The sequence below is a fragment of the Barbatula barbatula genome (assembly GCF_947034865.1).
Source record: "Barbatula barbatula genome assembly, chromosome: 21".
Taxonomy (NCBI): Eukaryota; Metazoa; Chordata; class Actinopteri; order Cypriniformes; family Nemacheilidae; genus Barbatula; species Barbatula barbatula.
The window spans coordinates 15,888,085-15,908,793 of NC_136784.1; the positions used below are offsets into that span (position 1 = coordinate 15,888,085).

General features: G+C 40.3%; 1 protein-coding gene across 1 annotated transcript; it reads left to right on the plus strand.

Annotated features, from left to right (window-relative positions):
* The first annotated feature begins 1,901 nt into the window (after window positions 1–1,901).
* On the plus strand, window positions 1,902–17,996 carry mylipa (myosin regulatory light chain interacting protein a). The gene is made up of 7 exons (XM_079484220.1): window positions 1,902–2,399; window positions 3,540–3,730; window positions 13,129–13,314; window positions 13,941–14,138; window positions 14,305–14,469; window positions 15,806–16,214; window positions 16,730–17,996. Exons 1-7 carry the CDS (start codon window positions 2,313–2,315, stop codon window positions 16,910–16,912), a joined length of 1,419 nt encoding a protein of 472 aa, XP_079340346.1. The 5' UTR covers window positions 1,902–2,312; the 3' UTR covers window positions 16,913–17,996.
* The last annotated feature ends 2,713 nt before the right edge of the window (window positions 17,997–20,709 follow it).

The window sequence follows — 20,709 nt, forward strand, 5'->3', positions numbered from 1 at the left end:
GCGGTTTAGCCATGTAGGACATGTTTCTGAATTAGATAACATTCTTATCAATCAATGACATAACTCTGATACCCCTCATGTGAAAGGGCGGGGGTGTTTTTTGGGGGAAGTCGAATTCAGAACTTTATGTTAGTATAGGTTGCTACCTTTTAAAGGCCAGATCAGTGTTTAAGTCTCAAGACTAGGCCTTGACTCCCTATAATGGTCTTGTCATTGACTTGTCGGTCTCAACTCGTACTCGAAAATGTTCGGAATTGGACTTACCTTTCCCCTTCGGCTGACACAGAACTAAGATGTCGTCATGTTTAAGCTTCTTTGCTGTAGGAGATAACGTATTTACGAAAGAGCAGTTTGTCCATTTAGGGCTACTGTAGAAACAACATGGCGAATTCCTTGCAAGAGACCCGCGGTGTATGTAGATAGAACTAGCCCGTTTCTGTCAATAGATCCTCCAAAAAATTACACATTAGACCTTTAACACATTTTGTCATTTAAAAAAAAAATGTTGTCCTTAAAGATGTAGTTGACCCAAAAAAACAATTTTAATAAATAAACCTTTATTAATTTTTGTTCTGTTGAACACAAAATACACATTAGGCAGAATGTTTGTAACCAAACAGTTCTGGTGCACCACTGACTTCCATAGTAGTTTTTTTTATCAATAGTGCCCCAGAACTGTTTGGTTACAAACATTCTTCCTAATATATTTCTCTGTGTTTAGCAGAACAATAAACTTAGCAAGAAATTTGGAACAACTCAAGGGTGAGTAAATGATGACAGAATTTACATTTTTGGGTGTTTATCTGCATACAAAATGTGTTGTTTTAAGACACGTGTTTTTAATGCACTCATGTGTTTAGAATGCACTTATTTAATAAAAAGGGTAAAGTATGTCTAGCTGCACTTTTACATCAACACTCACATGTACACTTAGACTCTCTTTGTTGATTGTGCAGCCAGCTTTACTCAGACTGATGTCATCTTTAGCTGTGAATGCTTGTGGATGGTGAGTTCTGAACTGGCAGTGTGTGGGCAGGCTACGGTGAGCAGAAAAGATCCATGTTGGCATCTCACATTTGGTTCTTCCCCCTTCAAGCAGCCTCAAGCACTTTCCTGTTGCGATGTTTCTCTGGAACCGTGATTGGAGTCTGGAAACAGGTGCAGGACCGCTGGGCACATGTCCCTGGTCAATCTCACGCTGCAAAGGTCATTCTGAGGACCATAAAATCAACTCCCATCGCTGTGGGCTGTGTCAGGTCCGACATGACATCCAGAACTAGATTGGAAGGGGCCTGTAGATGCTTTTGCTAAAAATAGTTTGTTTTTCACATTTTTCTCACAGCAACTTTTATTTCCTCATTCAATATTCATTCAGAAAGGCTTTTTAGACGATGTCTTACTGTCAGTGTCAACACACTTGTCATGGAAGAGATCCAAACATGCATACATGCGTAGTATAATCTGAGTCGTCCTCTAGCACTGGGCAAGATCACAGGCTTTGGCGCACGGCCGTATTCTCACTTAAGAAATATTGGCCAGGGGTGACTCATGTATAAAGTCAAAAGTATTAATGTGTCCTAAAATCATAAGCACTAAGTATAGGCTACGGGTTTCAAATTTAGACAGCCGAGTGAGTAAAAGAAGGTAAAGAAATTACAAACACAATTTTAAGGCACTATCTCAAAATTCACAAATACACAACAACAGAAGTGAATTCGATTTAGAGACAAATGTGGTTTAACTTAATCAATCAATGCATTACTTATTAAAGTTAAGTTAAGCTCTTATATGACATATCGCTTATTGCTTTCCGAATTCTTTGGATAAAAGCGTCTGCTAAATGACTAAACGTCAATGTTCCTGTTTATCATAAAGCATCGCTAGGGGGCGCTAGTGTCGTCTGGGTATCCACTACTAATGGCTGGAAGACACTACAAGACTTTCATGACCATTTTGAAAACTAGACATCATACACTTGCGGGCTTTTTCTTCAGATAGAAACACACTAACTGATCACATCTGCAGGCGTTCTGCAACAAGTCCAGACTGAGAAAGCAAAATGTCTTGAAGTGTATTTTCGGATTAAGTGAACTTCTGTGCCGCCCACGATTGGCTGGCGTGGAGAGTGGGCGGGGTATAAATTGTGGTCGTTTAATACAGCGAAGAGACGCGCTGAGAGACAGAGAGACAAGAAGGCTCGAGGGAAGTGACCGAGGGCTGATGTAGGGTGTCTAGAAAGACAACAGTGCGAGCTGTTTTTAGTGTTTTACGGACAGGACGGGTAGACCAAAGACAGAACCCCTCTCTCCAAAATGCTTTGCCATGTCACTCGACCGGATTCGGTGGTTATGGAGATAGAAGTGGACGCGAAGGCGAACGGAGAGGACTGTCTGAATAAGGTAACGTCGCTTTTGAAGTCGCGGCGTGAATGAGACGTGTCTTGTTGTTGTTTATGGATGTGATGCTCGTGCGAGTCCGTCTGTTAATATAAAGAGAGAAGAAAAGACCCCGTAGTGCGGAGGCTGAATGAATGAGTTTGACCGAGAGGCACGATGGAGATTTAATACCGTCATCGGTCTATATATGTTTGACGGCGTGAGATTATTTTAGGGAAACCGAGGGGATCTTTCGGAGAGTTGTTGCGTTCACGCTGGTTTTGCGCGACGGCGTTTGCCGAGACGGTCAGACTCGCGTCAAGACATTTCTGTTGTTTTTAAACGAGGTAAATAACGCGACGCGATGACGAAGACGCGCAAGGTGCTGTCGTTTAAACACGCAGGTTATGTTAGAGAGAGGGATGATGTTTTGGGTACTCAAAACAATAGCGTTCTCTTTGCATGTGCGTTCTGACGGCGTGCTCGAGGTTACTAAAGTTCATTCGCTCTTCAGCGCGTATGTGAACGACTCGTGGATGGAGGTGTGCGAGCTATTCACACCTAAAGTCAGAGGTTTTTAAAATGTTAAACAGACAACCACATGTTTGCGTAAAAGCTTGCGTAATCATTTTATCCGTCAGTTTAAAGAATGCTTGCATGCACAGATGTATGCCCTTTGCAAGGCTTCGCTTACGAAATGGCTATTGGGGATGGCGTACTCGCATTTAAATAAAAAAAATTCAGAGCTATGACTGAAGATGCATTGTGTCAGGTTTAAACCCTGGGAAAAGTAGCCATTTATTTGTTGGTTCATTTGCAGATTGATCCCTATTTCCGTAGTAACAGTTTATATTATGCTCTTTTAATAAACAAAATTTTTCAACATAAATGGTTGCTTTTTTCGTGAAAGAAATGTAATTTGAGCGCAGGTAAATCGATAACAGTTTCTTACACTTTAACTGTAAAATGGGACACACTGTCAAGGCAGTCTCTCTTAAAACTGCTCTTTGCATCTTCCACGTTCAATTGTGGCCGATTTCGTTTTTCCCCAGTAAAATGATCCTTAAAACAAGACGAATATTAATGTCCCAATGAATTATAGACTTGTGTACTTGGCAACGTTCGATGATGTTATAAGTGAGCTGCATTTCTCTTTGGTGACAGGTATGTCGGAAGTTGGGAATAATAGAGGTGGATTACTTCGGGCTGCAGTTTTCGGGCAGCAAAGGAGAAAACCTGTGGCTGAACCTGAGGAACAGAATCTCGCAGCAGATGGACAACCTCACGCCCTGCAGACTACGGCTGCGAGTGAAGTTTTTCGTGGAGCCTCATCTTATTCTGCAGGAGCAGACGAGGTACGACCGATGTGCGCAGTGCAGAGAATAAAATGATCGTTGTTTGAGGAAGCAATGAGAGAAGCGTTGTTTACGGGCAACCAAAACACTTCCGTTTAAGTACAGTAAAAAGATGATGTTCTATGATGTACGTGGGTGTTTGAATATTTTGTGAGCGTTTTTCCTTTAACTATTGTTATCTGTATCTAATGTGAATTGCCTCGCTTCAGCCATGGCCCGTTTTTGGGAACGTGACTGTGTAAAGATATAACAGCAGAAATCTGGGGCATGTAATACATTAAATATTTATTTCGCAATACTGGTTTTATAAGTGATTTTTAGATAAACATCAACTGAGGTCATGCGCCTTGTAGAGAGCGAGAGAGAACGAAACTGCAATACTGTGCACGGTAGCCTATAAAGCTGTTTTTACCCAAGTACAGTGGTTTGTCCGATAGTAACCTCGCTCCCTGAGGGTTACTCTAGGTCGTTGTGCTGCGAACGGCAGCAGGCAATGCGATCCCCAGCTCAAATACTCAAACCCACAGAGACTGTGCTGTCACCACGCATCATGCTCTTTTATGCAGTATTACAATAAGTGATTTTTGGGGACCTGGTCTTGAATGTTAATGCCCACAGATTAATTTTGTGCAATTTGTTTTTTGTAACAAACAAGATAAAGTTACAGACTGAAACATCATATGGGTTAACATGAACCGCGAGTGATAGAATTACTGACTAGCTTTGCTTGTTCATTCATCTGTAACCATAGTAAGAATTTAATTTCAGACTTACAGCTCGTATAGCACACGTTTCCATTTCACTTCAGGTGTAAATGAGTTATTTTAACCGTGGATTACAGACAAGTTAATTATTTCTGTAGTCGGTATGCCTCAAATGTAGACGATAGTTTTACCTGTCTTTATCTCGTAACACACCCTTTTAAAAATGGAATAGTTTTGTTTTCTCAACTAGAATTTCAAAGAAACGAAACCTTGTGATGGGTGTGTGTTGTCTATCCACAATCGTTTAAGCACATCAGAAGTTTGTTCCTGATGCTCAGCTCTCAAAAACTGGAGATCATTTGAATTGCAAGTTTCAGTGTTTGTTATGGAAATTACACCAGTTTTCTGTCAGAACGCCAATCCCATGTGTTTCTGTCTGTAAAAACGGACTGATACAGGTGTTAACAAGCTTGTTTCTCTGACTTTCTCTACTACTTTGATGTTATTAATAGGGTGGCTCATGTTCTCCAGCATTTTCATAATGTTTTGCTATCAAGCGACGTGGTTCTACCTGCAACCCACACATCGCCACGTCGAACCCTTTCCCCCACCAGTATCTGTTGCTGTTATTTAATCATCAGCTCCCTTTTGGAGCGAGGACATTTAATTCACTCCAAGCTCGGCTGGGTTCTTTTCATTAAAGTGAAATGCGATGGTTTGCCAGCTCCTGCGGGCATTCCCACAGCCGCCTGGCCCTTCTGCAGGGTGGCATGTGCGCGTACGTTTGCTTCCGTTTCTCAGTTACTGGACAGTGTTCTTTTGTGAGGATTTGTGATGCTTTTTTTGGTACAGTGGGCGGTTTGCTTGGTCTTCCGGTGATCTGGGGGAGATTAGCGGGGGTCACTGACAGATGGAGGGGGCTATTGAGGGATGTTGGGGAGAAACCCGGGCTGTTAATTGAAAGTTGCACGTGTTGTGCTTTACTTCCACAGGATTCTTTATGCAGGGTGGAGGGGACATCACACCCCTAGAGCTGTCACATGTAATGTACTGTAATTCAAGATGTTAAGGCACCCTGGATGGAGTTCCAAATGGTCATGAAAACAGCTTGCAGTGTGAAAGCTGACGTGTTAGGAAAATCTGAGATAGTGGGGGGATGAAGCTTCACTCTTGTGTTGGTGCTGAGAAACAAAGCCTTGATCAATCCGAGATTGAATATTTGATAGAGGAAACGTGGAAAATTAGAGCTTGTAGAATAGAAATGAGCGCTGTTGACTTCGGCAACATGGGGCACAATGGTAAAGATCAGAATTGCATAGTGCATACTGCCGAGTGTACTCTAAAAACTGCCTACTCCATGTCCTGGAATCATAAATGCTTTTAAAAAAGTAAACTTTGACACGTTCTCATTGTGAACAACAATGCAAGAGTTATGATTTGCTAAATGCAGAAATGACATCAGTGGCTGATCGGCTGCCTAGCATTTCTGAGTACATCGCAGTCTGCCATTGCATGAAAACAGACCTTTGTTCCGTCTTTGGCACTGTTTTGGATTGGTGTGCGTGTGCACGCACATGCATGTGTGATGACTCCCAGCCTACAGCCACGGGGGTCATATTCTCTAACCTTCTTTGTGCGATGACCTTTCCCCTACTTCGACACTGTTTGCCACTGTGCGCTGCATCGACCGCTACTAGTGAGTTCTGGCACGTGTTCACCACAAGCTCATAGAAATGCATCCTGACAACTCTTGGATTTCTCCACTCTAAATGTTTTAAGTGGAGTTGTGCATGCACATCAAGCTTGTAGTTTTTTTTTCATCATTTTGTGTCTGTAACTTGTACTCCGTTTGATGTTATATCTGAAAAAGCGTTTTGTAGCCTTGGGGGGAAAAAGTGTCCCGTACTACTCCAAAGGACCAAAGGGTTGATTTATGACTAAAAGAGAGCTCATGAGTGCGCGCACATGCCTCTCAGGAACAAACTGTTCTAAGCTTGAGAGGGTCTTATTTTGCCTAGGCTGTCTCTTATTAAAAAGTATTGTGGCAGTTGCAGTGTTCAGGGATTTTTAAAAAAAATATTTCTGGGCAAGTTAAGACCGCTCACAGTATATATCTTAAAATATATATCTGTGCCATTGTTAATACACACAGTTATGTAATCTAAGTGACATAAATGTCTTTGCTTAATTCAACTATTATAAAAATGTCTAAGGCATTGTCCTGGCTTAAGCTGTGTCTGCAAAATCGTGCCATAAAGACTGAGAACATGTATTAAAGTAAGTGGGTTGGTTTTGGTCTTAAAGCTATAGTTTTTGTGGTTATATCATTGTACCTTTTTTAGTTCAAATGTTTTGGGTAAAATATAATTAATTTACAGCACACTCTCTCTTGGCCGATTGTAAGAAAGAAAACAAATCCAACGCTCCTTTCACATTTCGGAAACGAGAGGGGATTTAGCAGTGACCCCTGCTCTATCCAGCTCTTTTCCACAGCTGCAACTCTCGTCACACTGTCCATATCCTTTCTTTCTCTGTCCCTTTCACTATGCAAGATGGCCTAAACCATGTACAGGCCTCTAAATGCCGTAGAGCTGCTTATATAAGACCCAGAGCAATGAAACTTCGCTTCTGTCATCAGTTATGACAGCCTCTCAAGTTCATTAATGCGTCCTCCAAGAATAGATGTTCATATTTTCTCCAAGCAGAGGGCTTGTGGTTTATTGCCAGTTAGATGCAATATTAACATTGCAAACAGGGCCTGGTTCCAAGGCCTGGACATCCGTACTTCAGTTTTAATTACAGGCTGGAAAATCCTTAAACAAGGCCAAGTTTAAAGATAACCACAAGCTTTGAGGCCCAAATCTAGGGATGTAACAATTATTAGTTTACCGGGATGATAATGTCCAATGTTTAGTATTATCGCGTCATATTTTAATTACCGTTAAACTCTACCAGTACTTGATAAAACCCTGTCCAGCATAATTTTTTTTTAATCAAGAGTATAACATAGATGCAAAATTAATCGAGGTTGTTCATTTATGTCAGGAGAGTAAATCAGAAGTCCGGAGAATTTACATTCAGAACAAACTAACACGCGGGATCCCAATTGCCTCACTAATTTTGACTTTAATCCCAAAATGTCAGTATTTCTAGATATCACACTAGAATGTGTCTAGATCTGCACATTTACTTGGTTTACATCAGTACTTAAATGTGTCCTGGAAATGTTTAGACCATTACATCTCTACCCTAATCTTTCTTGAAGCATTATTAGCTCTTTTGAGGATCAGAGCAACCCCAGCCCCCTTATGACCACAAACACCCACAAACCTGCTGTCACCATGTTTTGGGAAATTTCGTTTTTGGGGACCATAACAATTTTATTTTTTAATCTGCACGCAGATCTGCAGCTGCAAAATCAGACACATTTAAACATTTACTTTAAGCCAAGTCTTATCTGACACTCTTAAAAATGCTATCTTTCTGATTCCAAGATTAATGTGATTGGAACAAACTTTACTATTAAGGGCGTTTGCTTGCTTTGAAGCTCAGGCAGAATTTGACGGATAGCATTGTGTAAGACTCATTTTAAAGGCATAGTTCACCCAAACATGCAAATTCTGTCATTGTTTATTAACCCTCACGTCATTCATCATTCAACTCCAGAAATGTCTCCGCGGTTTCCACACTGTGGAAGTCAATGGGGGGCCAACGTTGTCTTCAAAGTATAGTTTTTATTTCTTTTCTGCAAAGGAAAAAGTCATGAAGGTTCAAAATGACATGACATGAACAGGAAATTGACTTTTTGGGGGTGAACTGTCCCTTTAAAGTTGGGGAAACAGCCAGGTTTGGAAATGGACATGGGACTTTGTGCATTACTCTTTCAAAAGCACCAACAAGCCCCGTTCTTAAGTTTTATTAGCCTATGTAATTTTTTTGGAAGAACAGTAGTTAACAAACAAAACTGGTCCCCATTGGCTTCCATTGTCTGGACACAAAACCGCTGGGATATTTCTTAAAATATAATCTTGTGTTCCACAGAGGAGTTTCTGTGACTAAATGATGACCGTTTTTATTGTGGCTAAACTGTTCCTTTAATGCTGTCATCTCGGCTGAATTGAATGGGTGTGTGGTGTAAAAATGGTGGCTTTCAGTGTGTAGGCTTGTTATTTTGAGGAAGCTAAAATAGTCTGTTGGTAGTCCGCCTTGACAATTGCTGCATGTTCATAGTTATGCACTTGTTAGTCTTTACACAAGTCTGGCATGAACAACATGCCATAAACACCACTGTATTGTTTTCCAGGGATTTAGTGTTTAACATTCTCATCAGCGCTCAAATGATCCCGTTGATCCACAGAGGCCAGCGCCATTAGCACAGCACACTTTAAATAAGAGTTGGGCTTTTTTTTAAACCTTAATCTGTCCGCAGAGTCGACTCTGGTCTTTGGAAGAGCCACAAATAATTCTTGAAAGATTCAATCGTGCACTTCTACTTTAAACCTGGCTTCTTGGTTCTTATTCAAATTTTGTGAAAACATCCTCAACTCTTACACAAGCAACCGCTGGTTTTCCTTCTGCCTCCAAATATGCAAAACACGCCACCATGATCTCCGCTCTTGTTATCTTCACAGTCAGAGCCCTGGGTGTTGTCAGCTAGAATTGGCGCTTGGGTGTTATTCAGGGTCGGCGTGAACCGAGACAAACCTCTCGTCATGTCAAATCCCAACAACAAGGTCACTAGTAGTCCCCTTAAGCTGCTGATCACCTTACCACAGAAGGATATGTACATGTACGATTGTTTATAAGCTGTAGGAGTAATAACGCAAACAACTTTTTGGGGCTTTGTAGATGGTGCGCATGCTTCCAAACAACATTAAAGGGATTCTTCAACCAAAGTGAAAATCCTTTACTCACCTGTATATGTTATACAACACTCATGAAAATGAAGGTGATTAAATGGTTCTTCACAGCGATGCCATAGAAGAACCTTTCGGTCAAAGGTTCTTTAAAGAACAATCTCTTATCTGAAAGGTTTTCACCACAGAGAACCTTTTGTAAAACCCAAAGTTTCTTAAGATGTTAAAGCTTCTTTAGAAGAACCTTTTGGTTCCATATGGCATCAATTCTCTTTATTTGGTGCAATATCTAGTTTTCTCTTTACTCGCCTTCCAATATAAAGAATAGGATAATGAAAAACATTGAGCTTTTCTGCTGTGTGAAGACAAACAATGTCTGTGACTGCATGACACCAATAGATTTTAAACCAAACAAAAGCCTCTGCCAACCAGTTGCATCATTGGTTAAACAAACACTCATAACGTTCATGTATTTGTCAATTGAATCGTTGGTGACCATAAGGTGTCATAAAATATTCATGAGTCAGGATAATAATAGTTTATTACTTGTTTTAAGGGTCATACACAGTATGATATGTAGAATAATGCTCTCCCTACAGAATACAATACAATTAAAGAGATTTCTTTATTTTCCCATTTTATTTGTAATGTGAAAATATACATCATAATTGCAACACAACAATATGATTAAATAAAAATAAGTCAACACCATATGGCTACATGATTATGAATAATGAATGAGTCGTTTATCTGTTTTTGGCTCATTTCAACATCCTGGTTGTAATATTTACATTTTAACATTTACATACACATGTCTGTCCAAATGTAAATGGCAATGATTTAAATGCATAGCTCTGCAACTTCTTCTGTCTATCTGACAGCCTACTTATCGAGTTGAATCTGGCGCTCCGTTGTACAGTGTTTACTGGATGACATGCGCTCTTTTAACCTCAGAACAGGTTTAACCACCGAGCAAATGAACTCTAGTAACCTACGCTTCTCATGAACTGAGGAATGAGGCTGGCTTGACTGGGCATATACAATTTTACATTGCTTTCGTGGGGGTGTTTTTGCCCGCAGCATCTTGGTTTGTCTACCATACCATTTTTATTTGCAAATCTGATGCAGAACACGTCCCTTGGCAGAGACATTTGCTCAACAAATGTTAAATATGTCAATTAAAACATTTTGGGGCCAGTTCAGGCAAATGATGTCATTCAGGTTTAACAAGAAGCGTTTACACGTCGTGCACGGAGCTGGAGGCAGGGTTTACTTTAGTTCGTTGACTCTTAGTAACCCTCGCCACACGCCTCAGAGCAATGTTATTTGACTAACTCTGAAACCACATTGTTTGAAAGGGCGCCGGACAAAAATGAAAATCCTGTGCGTATTAGCTTTGTTACAATCTTCAGACAGAAGCCTCTCGTTTTGTTTCAGATGGAAATCACGATCCTTTAACACGATAACTCGCAGACTTTTAAGCTTTTATTTTTCTAAGTCCGCTCAAAAATTGATGTAAAGAAATAGCACAGCTGAACTGCTGTAAAGAACTACAAGAAAAGAGAGAATTCTTGCAAAATGGAATGCGGCACAATAATTGTTTTACCTCGATCATTTTGTTTTTGTAATTGTTGAAGGCCAAAATTTACGATTGCGGTTAATTGCCCTAAAGTATACCGAGCTCTTTAGCCACCAAGAGCAAAAGTAAGACTGGTAAAGATGCCATACACTTTGAACTCTTTAGTGTTATTTAGAGGATTGTCCCTCTGACCGTCATGAGATTCATCTGAAGAAATTCTGCAGAAAGTGCATGGCACATAAAGCCGAAACCTCTAGCACATCCTTCGCAAAACTCACGCAATGACCTACTTGTCAGTTTAAGGTACAGACTATTCTAGTAGTTTATTACACAATCCAGCGTTAAATATTGTAGTGTTAAAATATATTTTTCTTTGCAAGTGAATCTCTTATTCTGGTTCACTCTTGAAATCCTTTTTAGGGTTGTTCGAGCAAAGAAGTGAAGATTTGTTCATTTGGATATTTTTATTTACGCTAATTCAAAGCTAGGCTAATCAAGTAGCAGTTTCACTCGTAGCACTTCTTTAGGTGCGGAGTACTTATTTTATTCAAGACGTTTTGCCACACCTCAATGCAATGTGTTCGTCGTGTAAACTGCAGAATATGGGTGTGGATTTCTTATCTAAGCAACACATAACAATTTTACAAGATGGCTAATTCGTATGAATCTCACTCAACATTTTATGGGAATCCACTTGTGCACCATAGGTTTGGGGTGGGTCTTTTTTTGTAATGATCATATATTTTTGTAGTACTTACTTCACAGGGTGATAATTTCATGCGAGTTCTGGTTTGACATGCACGGCGCTAGTTGGTGAGACAAATGTGACTCATTTCGTGAACTGCTCTCTTGATTTCCCCGACATGGGCTATGGAGACGTGATGAAGTTTAAAATCGGACAAAAGTGTGTTTTTACCATCGTTCATGAACGTTTTTGACTATCTCTTTTTAATACTGGTGCAATCGCAGTGAAATAGCACATTGTGTGTCACAGCTTGTTGATGCCAGTTGGTTACATCAGCACAGCTGCGTGTTTCTAAAATTAGTCGCCCAACAAGCTTGACTGAACTGGTGCCGCTTCAGTCCTGGAGTGTTTGACTGCCAGTAACCTTACTCTGCCCCCTCCCCTCAGCTGCCTTTGTTTTGCCTGCCAGGTAATTCATCACATGAATATGATGTCATCACAGGAAGTGGCTCGTCAGGTCGGGCGAGACTCCCTTTGTCAGACTGCAGGTCTTGTTTATTTGTCTAGCCCATGAATCCACCTCCATCTCTTTTTTCCCTTCTGGATTAAAAGAGTGCGCGAGGGGGATGAAGCGGCCAATGTAAATATTTATCGTCTTGGGGAGCACTGCGCGAACTGATACGCGCTGTTTGTTGTTTTGATAGAAAGTCATTGCATGTGTGCGGTCGCGGAGCGGGAATATCTCCCGGCTTGAGCGTGATGTTCTCATGATCCTCTGTTGGCCGGGGGAACAGAAGCACGCTGGGGGTAAACATCAGTTCCGTTTGCTCTCAAAGCGTCATCACGGAGGGCATGTTGATGTTTCGTGATCTGTGGTTTAAAAGCGTAACCTAAGGGTTGGGTTTATAGTGTAACCAGCTTTGACGTCCTCACTGCAGACGGCTGGCAAGTAATCCTTCCAGTCAGTGTTTTAGAATCTGGGGGCCTAAAGATGACTTCAAATGATGAAACTATTGTTTTGTCTTAAACTACTAAAAAGCTACATTTTCTTGTCAGTATTTGCCTGCTAATAAAGTACGTGTATCGTAGGAGCCGGCAGGCTTATCTTTGTGCAACACGCCTGCTTGTTAAGTCACAAGGTCTTTCATACACCGATAAGCGACATTGGTTACTGAGACTGCCTACCTACAAAGCGTGTTTGATATCCTCATGTGGTGTTTTTTGAAGTGAAAGTGACCATATTTGAAATCAAAACCATCATTTCTGCTTTTCCTTTAGCCATCGTTGTTTTCAATTGATCGTTGGGTCGTCCTAGTTTGTACTCTTCCCTTTTTTTAACCGCTTCGCTTTCGGTTGTGGAATGGTATCCTTTCGGGAACTGTTGCTCAGTTGGTAACAGTTGTTGGTCCCGAGTGTAAATGAATGAATGACGTGTCTGTGTAATTCAAGTTCTCCATCAACGGCTTCAGTCTGTGTGCTCTTACTTTATTTGTGTTGTACCACCTGTCGACAAGCTCATATAGCCACCTGCTTTCATCCATAACTAACAGTCTCGCGCTCTCTCTGGTTTTCAGGCACCTGTTTTTTATGCACGTGAAAGAGGATCTGCATCGCGGACATCTGCGGATGTGCTCGGAACAAGCCGAAGAGCTCAGCGCCCTCCTCGCGCAGGCAGAGTTCGGTGACTATAACCAGAACACAGCCAAGTACTGGTACACAGAACTGTGTGGCATCGACCCCAACCAAGCAACCATCAACAGGTACATCAACATCTCATTATTGTCTTCGTCTTTAACTCTGTATTTTTGGAATAAATCGAAGATCTTATGATTCATGTCATTTATGGATCGAGAATGTGAGGTTGTCTGGCGTAAAATAGTTGATCTGTTCATCTATCATTTGATAAGAAGATAAAGGGGTAGGGATATGGGCATGTATTGTACCACTCTTGATACCTGTGTTTTCCATTCAATAGAGCGCTCCTGACTTTTAACAAGTAATTACAAAATATTAATTAAAAAATATGACTCCGTATAGTAATAATAATAATATTGTATTTTATTATTACATAATAAAAAAGTATTAATATTTTTTAATAATTATGATTGTGATTATAATTTTTATTATCCTGTTAGCAACACTAATAAAAATAGCAATCAATTATTATTATGGAGTATAATGACAATTACGATGATTATTGTTATTTAATAATAAGTAATATTTAGAAAATAAATTATAGTAATAATAGTATTTTCAAAATAATTTACTACAGTTATTGTTATTATTTTCATTATAATAATGTCCGGGAAGAGGAACAGCCTTCCAATGCCTCCACCTGTCATTTTCCTCTTAGACTCAATGTATCGCTGTGGTGTTTTTTTGGCAGTATCATATCCAAGCACAAGGCTCTGGAGGGTTTGAGTCAGGGCTCTGTGGAATACCAGGCCCTACAGCTGGTGTCCTTGCTGGAGCATTACGGGGTGGAGTGGCACTGGGCACGGGACGCGGAAGGACAGCGGTCGGCTATCGGAGTGGGACCAGAGGGCATCGCCATCTGTCGAGAAGACTTCACTATGGTTAACAGGTAAGAACATCGAAAGTTACATTTTTCTTTCAAATATGAATGATTTTCTTTCTTTGGGAACCCCAAAAATGGTGAAAACTATTTAAGCTCCCTATTTTGAATGAGAGTATGCAATGGCAGCAATAATCCCCATTCATTTAATGTTTGCTATTGTCCCTCATTGCAGGATATCTTATCCCATAATACAAATTGCCACGCAATCAGGAAAGAGTGTGTACTTAACCGTGATCAAGGAAACAAGTGATAGCGTGGTCCTGCTGTTCAAGCTGATCAGCAATCGGGCAGCCAGTGGGCTGTACCGGTCCATCACAGAGACTCATGCCTTCTACAGGTGAGATCAATTATTTCACATATCTTCACAATGATGCATTACATTCCTTGAATGTCTCTTGATGTGCTTCTTGTTCCGCCTTATTTACATGCTTTGTCACTCTTAGTGCCACGTGCCTTATGAACTCCATACAAGACATCCCATAATGCACTGTGATGAGCTTAATACAAATCCAACATGTCAGACAAAGCAAGAGAAATATTAGGTTTAATTCAGTACTGAAAAGCGTGAATGAAAGATGTCAAGCAGCTTTAAAACACCACTTTTCGTGTGTCGAAATAAGGGGCACCCATTCCTAACAGCCCCTCTGAACACATCCTTAGGATGATGTCTTGGAAGGCAGCTGCCTGTGTATTGGAGATTATGCAGATCCGGATGTTTTGGAACGGAGCCCAAGTACCTAACCTGCTTTAACTTATCTGACAGGCATTGTCTGACCTTCTCAAAAATATCTATAGACCTCATCACAGAGAAAGTAATCTCCTCTTGGCCTGGTTATTGTTAATGTTCTTTTGCTGTTGTGCGTTTTCTTGGTGGAAATGAACCGGTTCAGCAGTTTGGATTGTTCATTTGAATTGAGCCACAAAAGCAAGAGGTTTTGTCCTTGTTTGTTCTGTTCCAGTACAGGATTATCTTTTGTTTTAGACTTTCTCTGGAAATGGTTTCATTGGTGTAGGAGAGCAACTTTAGCTTACTTTGCGCGATGTTAGAACGCAGCAAGACGCACAAAAAAGAATGGCATATTTTATACCAAAATCAAAAATTCGATGCTCAAAGCAAAATAAATGATGAATTTGACTGAATGTTTTTATTTCAATAGACAGTGATAATATTGTTATCACGAATTCTTTAGGCCACATTAATGAAGTAGTGAAAATCTGATATTTGGTGGCATTGTGACATTTGTTTTTATGATGCCTAAGCACAGCCTGTGTCCAACCTGAGGGACATTGACAGAACAAATAGATACCAGAGAAAGTCGTTGTACTGTAGTGACGTATGTTCCCATTAACTGCGCTGAAACTGAGCAGCAGTGTTGCATGCGTCCAGTAATACGACATCATGCTTTGCTACTTGGCTACTTCTGGTGCCGTTACATCATTCTCCTGCCCCAGATATATACTTTAATTGACAAGTCATTTGAGGACTCCGTCTGTGAGTGCTCTGATATCTAACAAGTTTCACCATCCTTGGTTTCCACGACTACAGCACCTTTCCAGGAACCCATTATCTCTAATGGATGCTGCTGGATTATCTCTGGTTTTGTCGCTGTCACAGAGCAGCTAATGCGCTAAAGCTATCATGCTTGAACCTTTTTTGTCTTTTTGTCCGACAGATGTGATACCGTGACAAACGCCGTCATGATGCAGTACAGCCGAGATTTCAAGGGTCACCTGGCTTCGCTTTTCCTCAACGAGAACGTCAACATGGGCAAGAAGTATGTGTTCGACATTCGCCGCACGTCCAAGGAAGTGTACGACTACGCCAGGCGTGCGCTGTACAACGCGGGTATCGTGGACATGTCGAGGCCGGGGGAGCGCACGCCGCCGTCCCGTTCGCCTTCTCGTGACCACGAGGGGGCACTGGACTGCGGAGGCTGTCAGCAGAGTCGTTTTCTGCAGGAGAAACTTCAGAAACTGCGGGAGGCGCTGCTGTGCATGCTGTGCTGCGAGGAGGAGATCGACGCTGCCTTCTGCCCTTGCGGTCACATGGTCTGCTGTCAGAACTGTGCGGCACAGCTGCAGGTGAGAGTGTGCACTTTCCTGTAGCTTAGGGGTCTGCAAGGTCTGTCCGCATTCCTGCAGAGTTTAGCTCCAGGCCGGATCAAACACGCCTGCGCAAACTAATCGGTGTCTTTATGATTACTACAGGCGGATTTAACTTCTGCACTAGACCTTGGGCGTAGGGTATGCGTCTCTGCAGCATTTATGAATCTTAGTGCATGTTACTGCTCTCTTTTTACTTTTTGAAATTGTTTCATGTACAGCTGCTTCGTAACAATGGAAGTTGATAGTCAAGTATAAAAAAATTCAATAAGTTTTGTTCCATAACCAGAATAATAAATGCTGAAATACGATGTTGCTCATTGTCATGTCAGCTAAAGCATTTCCTAATGTTAACAAGTACAACCTTATTGTATTAAGTGTTACCAAAATATAATAATTAGGAATTTTACAACATTTTACTGTAATGAACAAAAAATTGTTGAAATTCATATATTGCACCAACTAACTTATTTGAAATGATGTTGTGTTTGCAGTCATGTCCGGTGTGTCGCTCCGAGGTCGAACACATCCAGCATGTGTACTTGCCCACATGCACCAGTCTGTTCAACCTGACCATCGCCGGCGGCAACAGCCCTGAACCCATCCACAGAGGAATGGCCCCCCACACCTGCACTACTGATGACTACTCCACCAGTGAGAAGATCTACCAAAACTAAGCTGGCCTACCGGTCGTCCGCAGGACTTTTATTACATTTGACTTCGTCTCCTCGTATTGGTTGGGTCACTCCTGACAAATGTTGTTTTTAAAACCATGGAGACCCTGTTTGACGTTCATTTTTCATGTGGATATTTGTCTCTTAAATTAATTCTATCAGTTGATCTGATAAAGGTTTGTTTGTACTTTTGAAAAGTTTTTTATTGTTATTGATTTTTGTTTTCTGTAGCATAAAGTGAGTTCAGACGGTTATATTTGTCTCATACCTCGCACAAATCTGCCCTGTGACGAGGACCGAATTTAACTGAATTTTATGTCGTGCTTTTAACATGCAATATCCACTTTCAGTATGTTCCCTTTGCAGTGTATTTAAGTTTTAAGTTGTTTTGAGGTCTTCGTGGTTTTCATGCCAATGAAGAGGTATTTATGGCAAGGGCCGCAAAACATTGCAGCACTTTGAGTAGAGGACTTTGTCAAACTACTGATCCTCCGTTCACATGTAGATTCGCAGCATCTATGACCGACACTCCAAATCCTGAGGGGACGTTCCCTAAATATTCCATGAATCGAAGTTAGTGGATTGTGTTGACCGAAGGTTTGTGCTTGTAAAGCTTTTATAATTTCACTATTATTCTCAACTATTGATTTGCTTTTGAGGGGTACTGAATTATCTGTCAATGCGATGCTAACCATTTTAGGAGATGTCGAACTTTACGTTTTTTTGTTGTGTAGGAGACATGGGAAAGAAATCTATAAGAAAGTTTTTTATATATGTTATTGCCACTGTCACTTTACCAAGGCGTTTCCTAAGTGTATTGTTCCTGTAGGGGTTTGCCTTAATGTAGCAGCGACACCGTATGTTTGATATGCATTCTTTCTTTGCACAGATTATTATGGAAAGATGAAGAGGAATATTTTCTTTACTGCTGACACAATATGTAATAATGGTCACAGCAGGGGATATTTTTTCAATTTATAGGATTTGTTTCTGTTTGTTTGAAGCAAAAACTATGCTCTGTAAATATAGATATAACGTTTTATATTTCTTTGAACGAGAGGTATTAATAAAGATGTTTTTTAACGTGTCTGTGTTTGTAGATTTGTGCCGTCATGATAAAGCTGTCCTACTTATCATAGCTGTTCTTGCGTATATTTGTATATCCTTTGCAAGTGTTAATGTGTGGAGTTGGTCATTTCTAGTCCTTTCTGGATAAAAACGTACACTTTTGTAGACTGTCAATCAACTTTAAAGTGCTCGGCCTGACACTTGACGTCCACAGTCTTATGACGCCTCCTAGCGTTCAGAACAATGTTGCTTCAAAATACACTTCATTCTGGTGAATCTGGTGCAATGTCATTTATAAAAAGAGATTTATTTTTACTCCGGTTACTCCAATTAAAACGTATTATCATTATACTATTAAAATTATTGGAAAACTTAACGAAAAGTGTATATGTTGCCACATAAATAAACTGAAATAAGGTTAAGGCTCTAAGGTTTTAAATATAAGCTAAAATTTAATTGATCTTATATAGAAACATAAAAAATAACCTTATAAAATGACTAAAACGGCTAAAAATTGAATTAAAATGACCGAAACCTCTTAAAATAAAATGATAATACTACAATGAACATGAAGCAAAAACTCTAACTACAAACAAATAATCGATATTTTTAAAATTCCAGTCTTATTTGCAATTCATATTATTTAGGTTGAATCAGACACAGACTTACAAATCCTCCAAGAACAATTAATTCTTTAAAACTACACACTGATCTGTCAATAGTTTTAGCAAACCGATAAAACTTGATTGAAAATGTCAAAACTACATTTAAATGGTAAACCTTTTAACACGCAACTCTAAATGAACGTGTCGCTTAATGAAACATGCACGTTACGTCATAACGCACAGGTTTCGGTCTCGCGGTACTTGACGTCATGTCGATCGGTGACGCGAGCCGCGTCGACTGAAGTCAAACACGTTTAAAAGCGAAACGCTTACGTTTATAAATGCATTATTACCATTTTACATTCTGCTGAATGCAGTAAGAAGTGCGTTTGCATTCTGTGTAGGAAGATGAATAGAAAACACACTTTCTGAAACGCAACAGCTGAAGTTTTGTGAAGTACGTTACAGCAGGCAGTACATGTTTTGGACAGCAGTGGGCGCCAATGGCCGTAAAACAAATCACTCTCACCCTTAAAGGAATCTGGTCATCTCTTTAATATAACAACCACAAAATGATCATGGCTTAAAAATCGCAACAAACACACCTATAAAGAGCTATATGAGAGGAGTCGAAGCAGGGTGAAGATGGGTCACTTTCAAAATATGGTCACAATCCTGTCCCTACACTTTACAGGCATGTAAAACGCTTCCAAAGGAAAAATCCTCCCGATTTAGCCATTAATACGCAACTCATAGTTTTGTACATTTTATTGATTTGAATTTCATCTGTACTTGAAAAACCACATGTACCCCTCCCTATGTTTAACTCTTCTGCATGGTGAATAAACATTTCCTTTTTTTATTTAGTTAACCACTAAAACACAAGTATAGGGCCTAATAAATGCATACAAATGAAAAACCAAATAATTACTTATTAATTCTAATCATTAAAAATATATATATATCTGTCCTTTGATGTTGTGTCATTAGTGTTGTCAGTGACACAAACTATAATTTTGAAAGAACAAAAATATGCAAGTGAGTACTTACAAGGTCAAAGGTCAACATCTCTCATTTCGCAAGGCTGCGTCCTTGTGTCCTCCAGAGGTATCATCCTCTAAAGCAGGGGTTCTCAACCTTTTGCAAGCTGGGCCCCCCAAAGCAGGTTCGTTGCAGTTGCAGTTGCAGTGCAGTTCAATATTTTTCCTCCCATCCTGTAGCCTGATCGCGCCCCCCATGCTCTAAAGGATGCGCAACATGGAGGATTCTCCACTTAGAATTAAACCAGACGTCCTTCATAGGACACACTGGCAGAAAGGAAACGGGAAGTACCACGTTGCTATGACGACACGTTGCGCTCACACACCTGTCAAATTAATTCAAATGATTTCTAAATGATTTTAAGAGGTAAAACGTTGGCTACGTTCTACCCTAAACATTGCCAAAAGAGTTAAACAAATGTAAAAAATGATGCCCTTCTGTATTAAAATAGCTAAACACTTCGTATTCATCTACATGTGCCGTATTCAAAATCGTATGCACTACATGTGCTGCCTTAGATTAAAAAAGAACATGACACAAATTTGTAAACCGTTCACATTTAAACGCCACATATTTGATTGAATGTGCAGCTGTTGCCGTTTAATCAAATAACAGACGTTGGCCGACGCAAAGAATTGTGGGTAATCTCTAGCAACGGAGGATAAACCTCATGTGTCCTCCGAATATTCGTGAAAGTAGGTTGCTTTAGAAGGGTGCGTATAAAGTTTCCTACCTGCTTTTACGAAACGAGACAGACTCGATGACGTAGTGTGCTCAAAAGAGACCTCCGGAGGACGCAGCCTTCCGAAACGCGACACAGCTAAAGAATATATATCGTGTGGCCCTTTCCCTTAACGTAAATTAGAAATGTTATTTAAAATGTCGTGTGTGGTTCTTTGAAAGCGTAAATGGTGTTGCTTTGGTTTATTTTTTATTGTCGGTATTATGTATAGATTTTAATGCGCCTCGTCATGTTAGTTTGGAGGTGACTTAGCCACCTTTTCATGGGAATTTGTCACGGGTGTTATCGTCACTGGTGTTACACCAACAATGACATCTATGCAAATAAAAAGTCGAATAAAATAA

Bases quoted from the DNA above. Each gene is read 5' to 3' on its own strand.
- mylipa (XM_079484220.1), top strand. From the start codon at position 2,313: ATGCTTTGCCATGTCACTCGACCGGATTCGGTGGTTATGGAGATAGAA. The intron at 14,139-14,304 runs GTAAGAACATCG...CCCTCATTGCAG, and splicing joins GACTTCACTATGGTTAACAG to GATATCTTATCCCATAATAC. The intron at 14,470-15,805 runs GTGAGATCAATT...TTTGTCCGACAG, and splicing joins GAGACTCATGCCTTCTACAG to ATGTGATACCGTGACAAACG.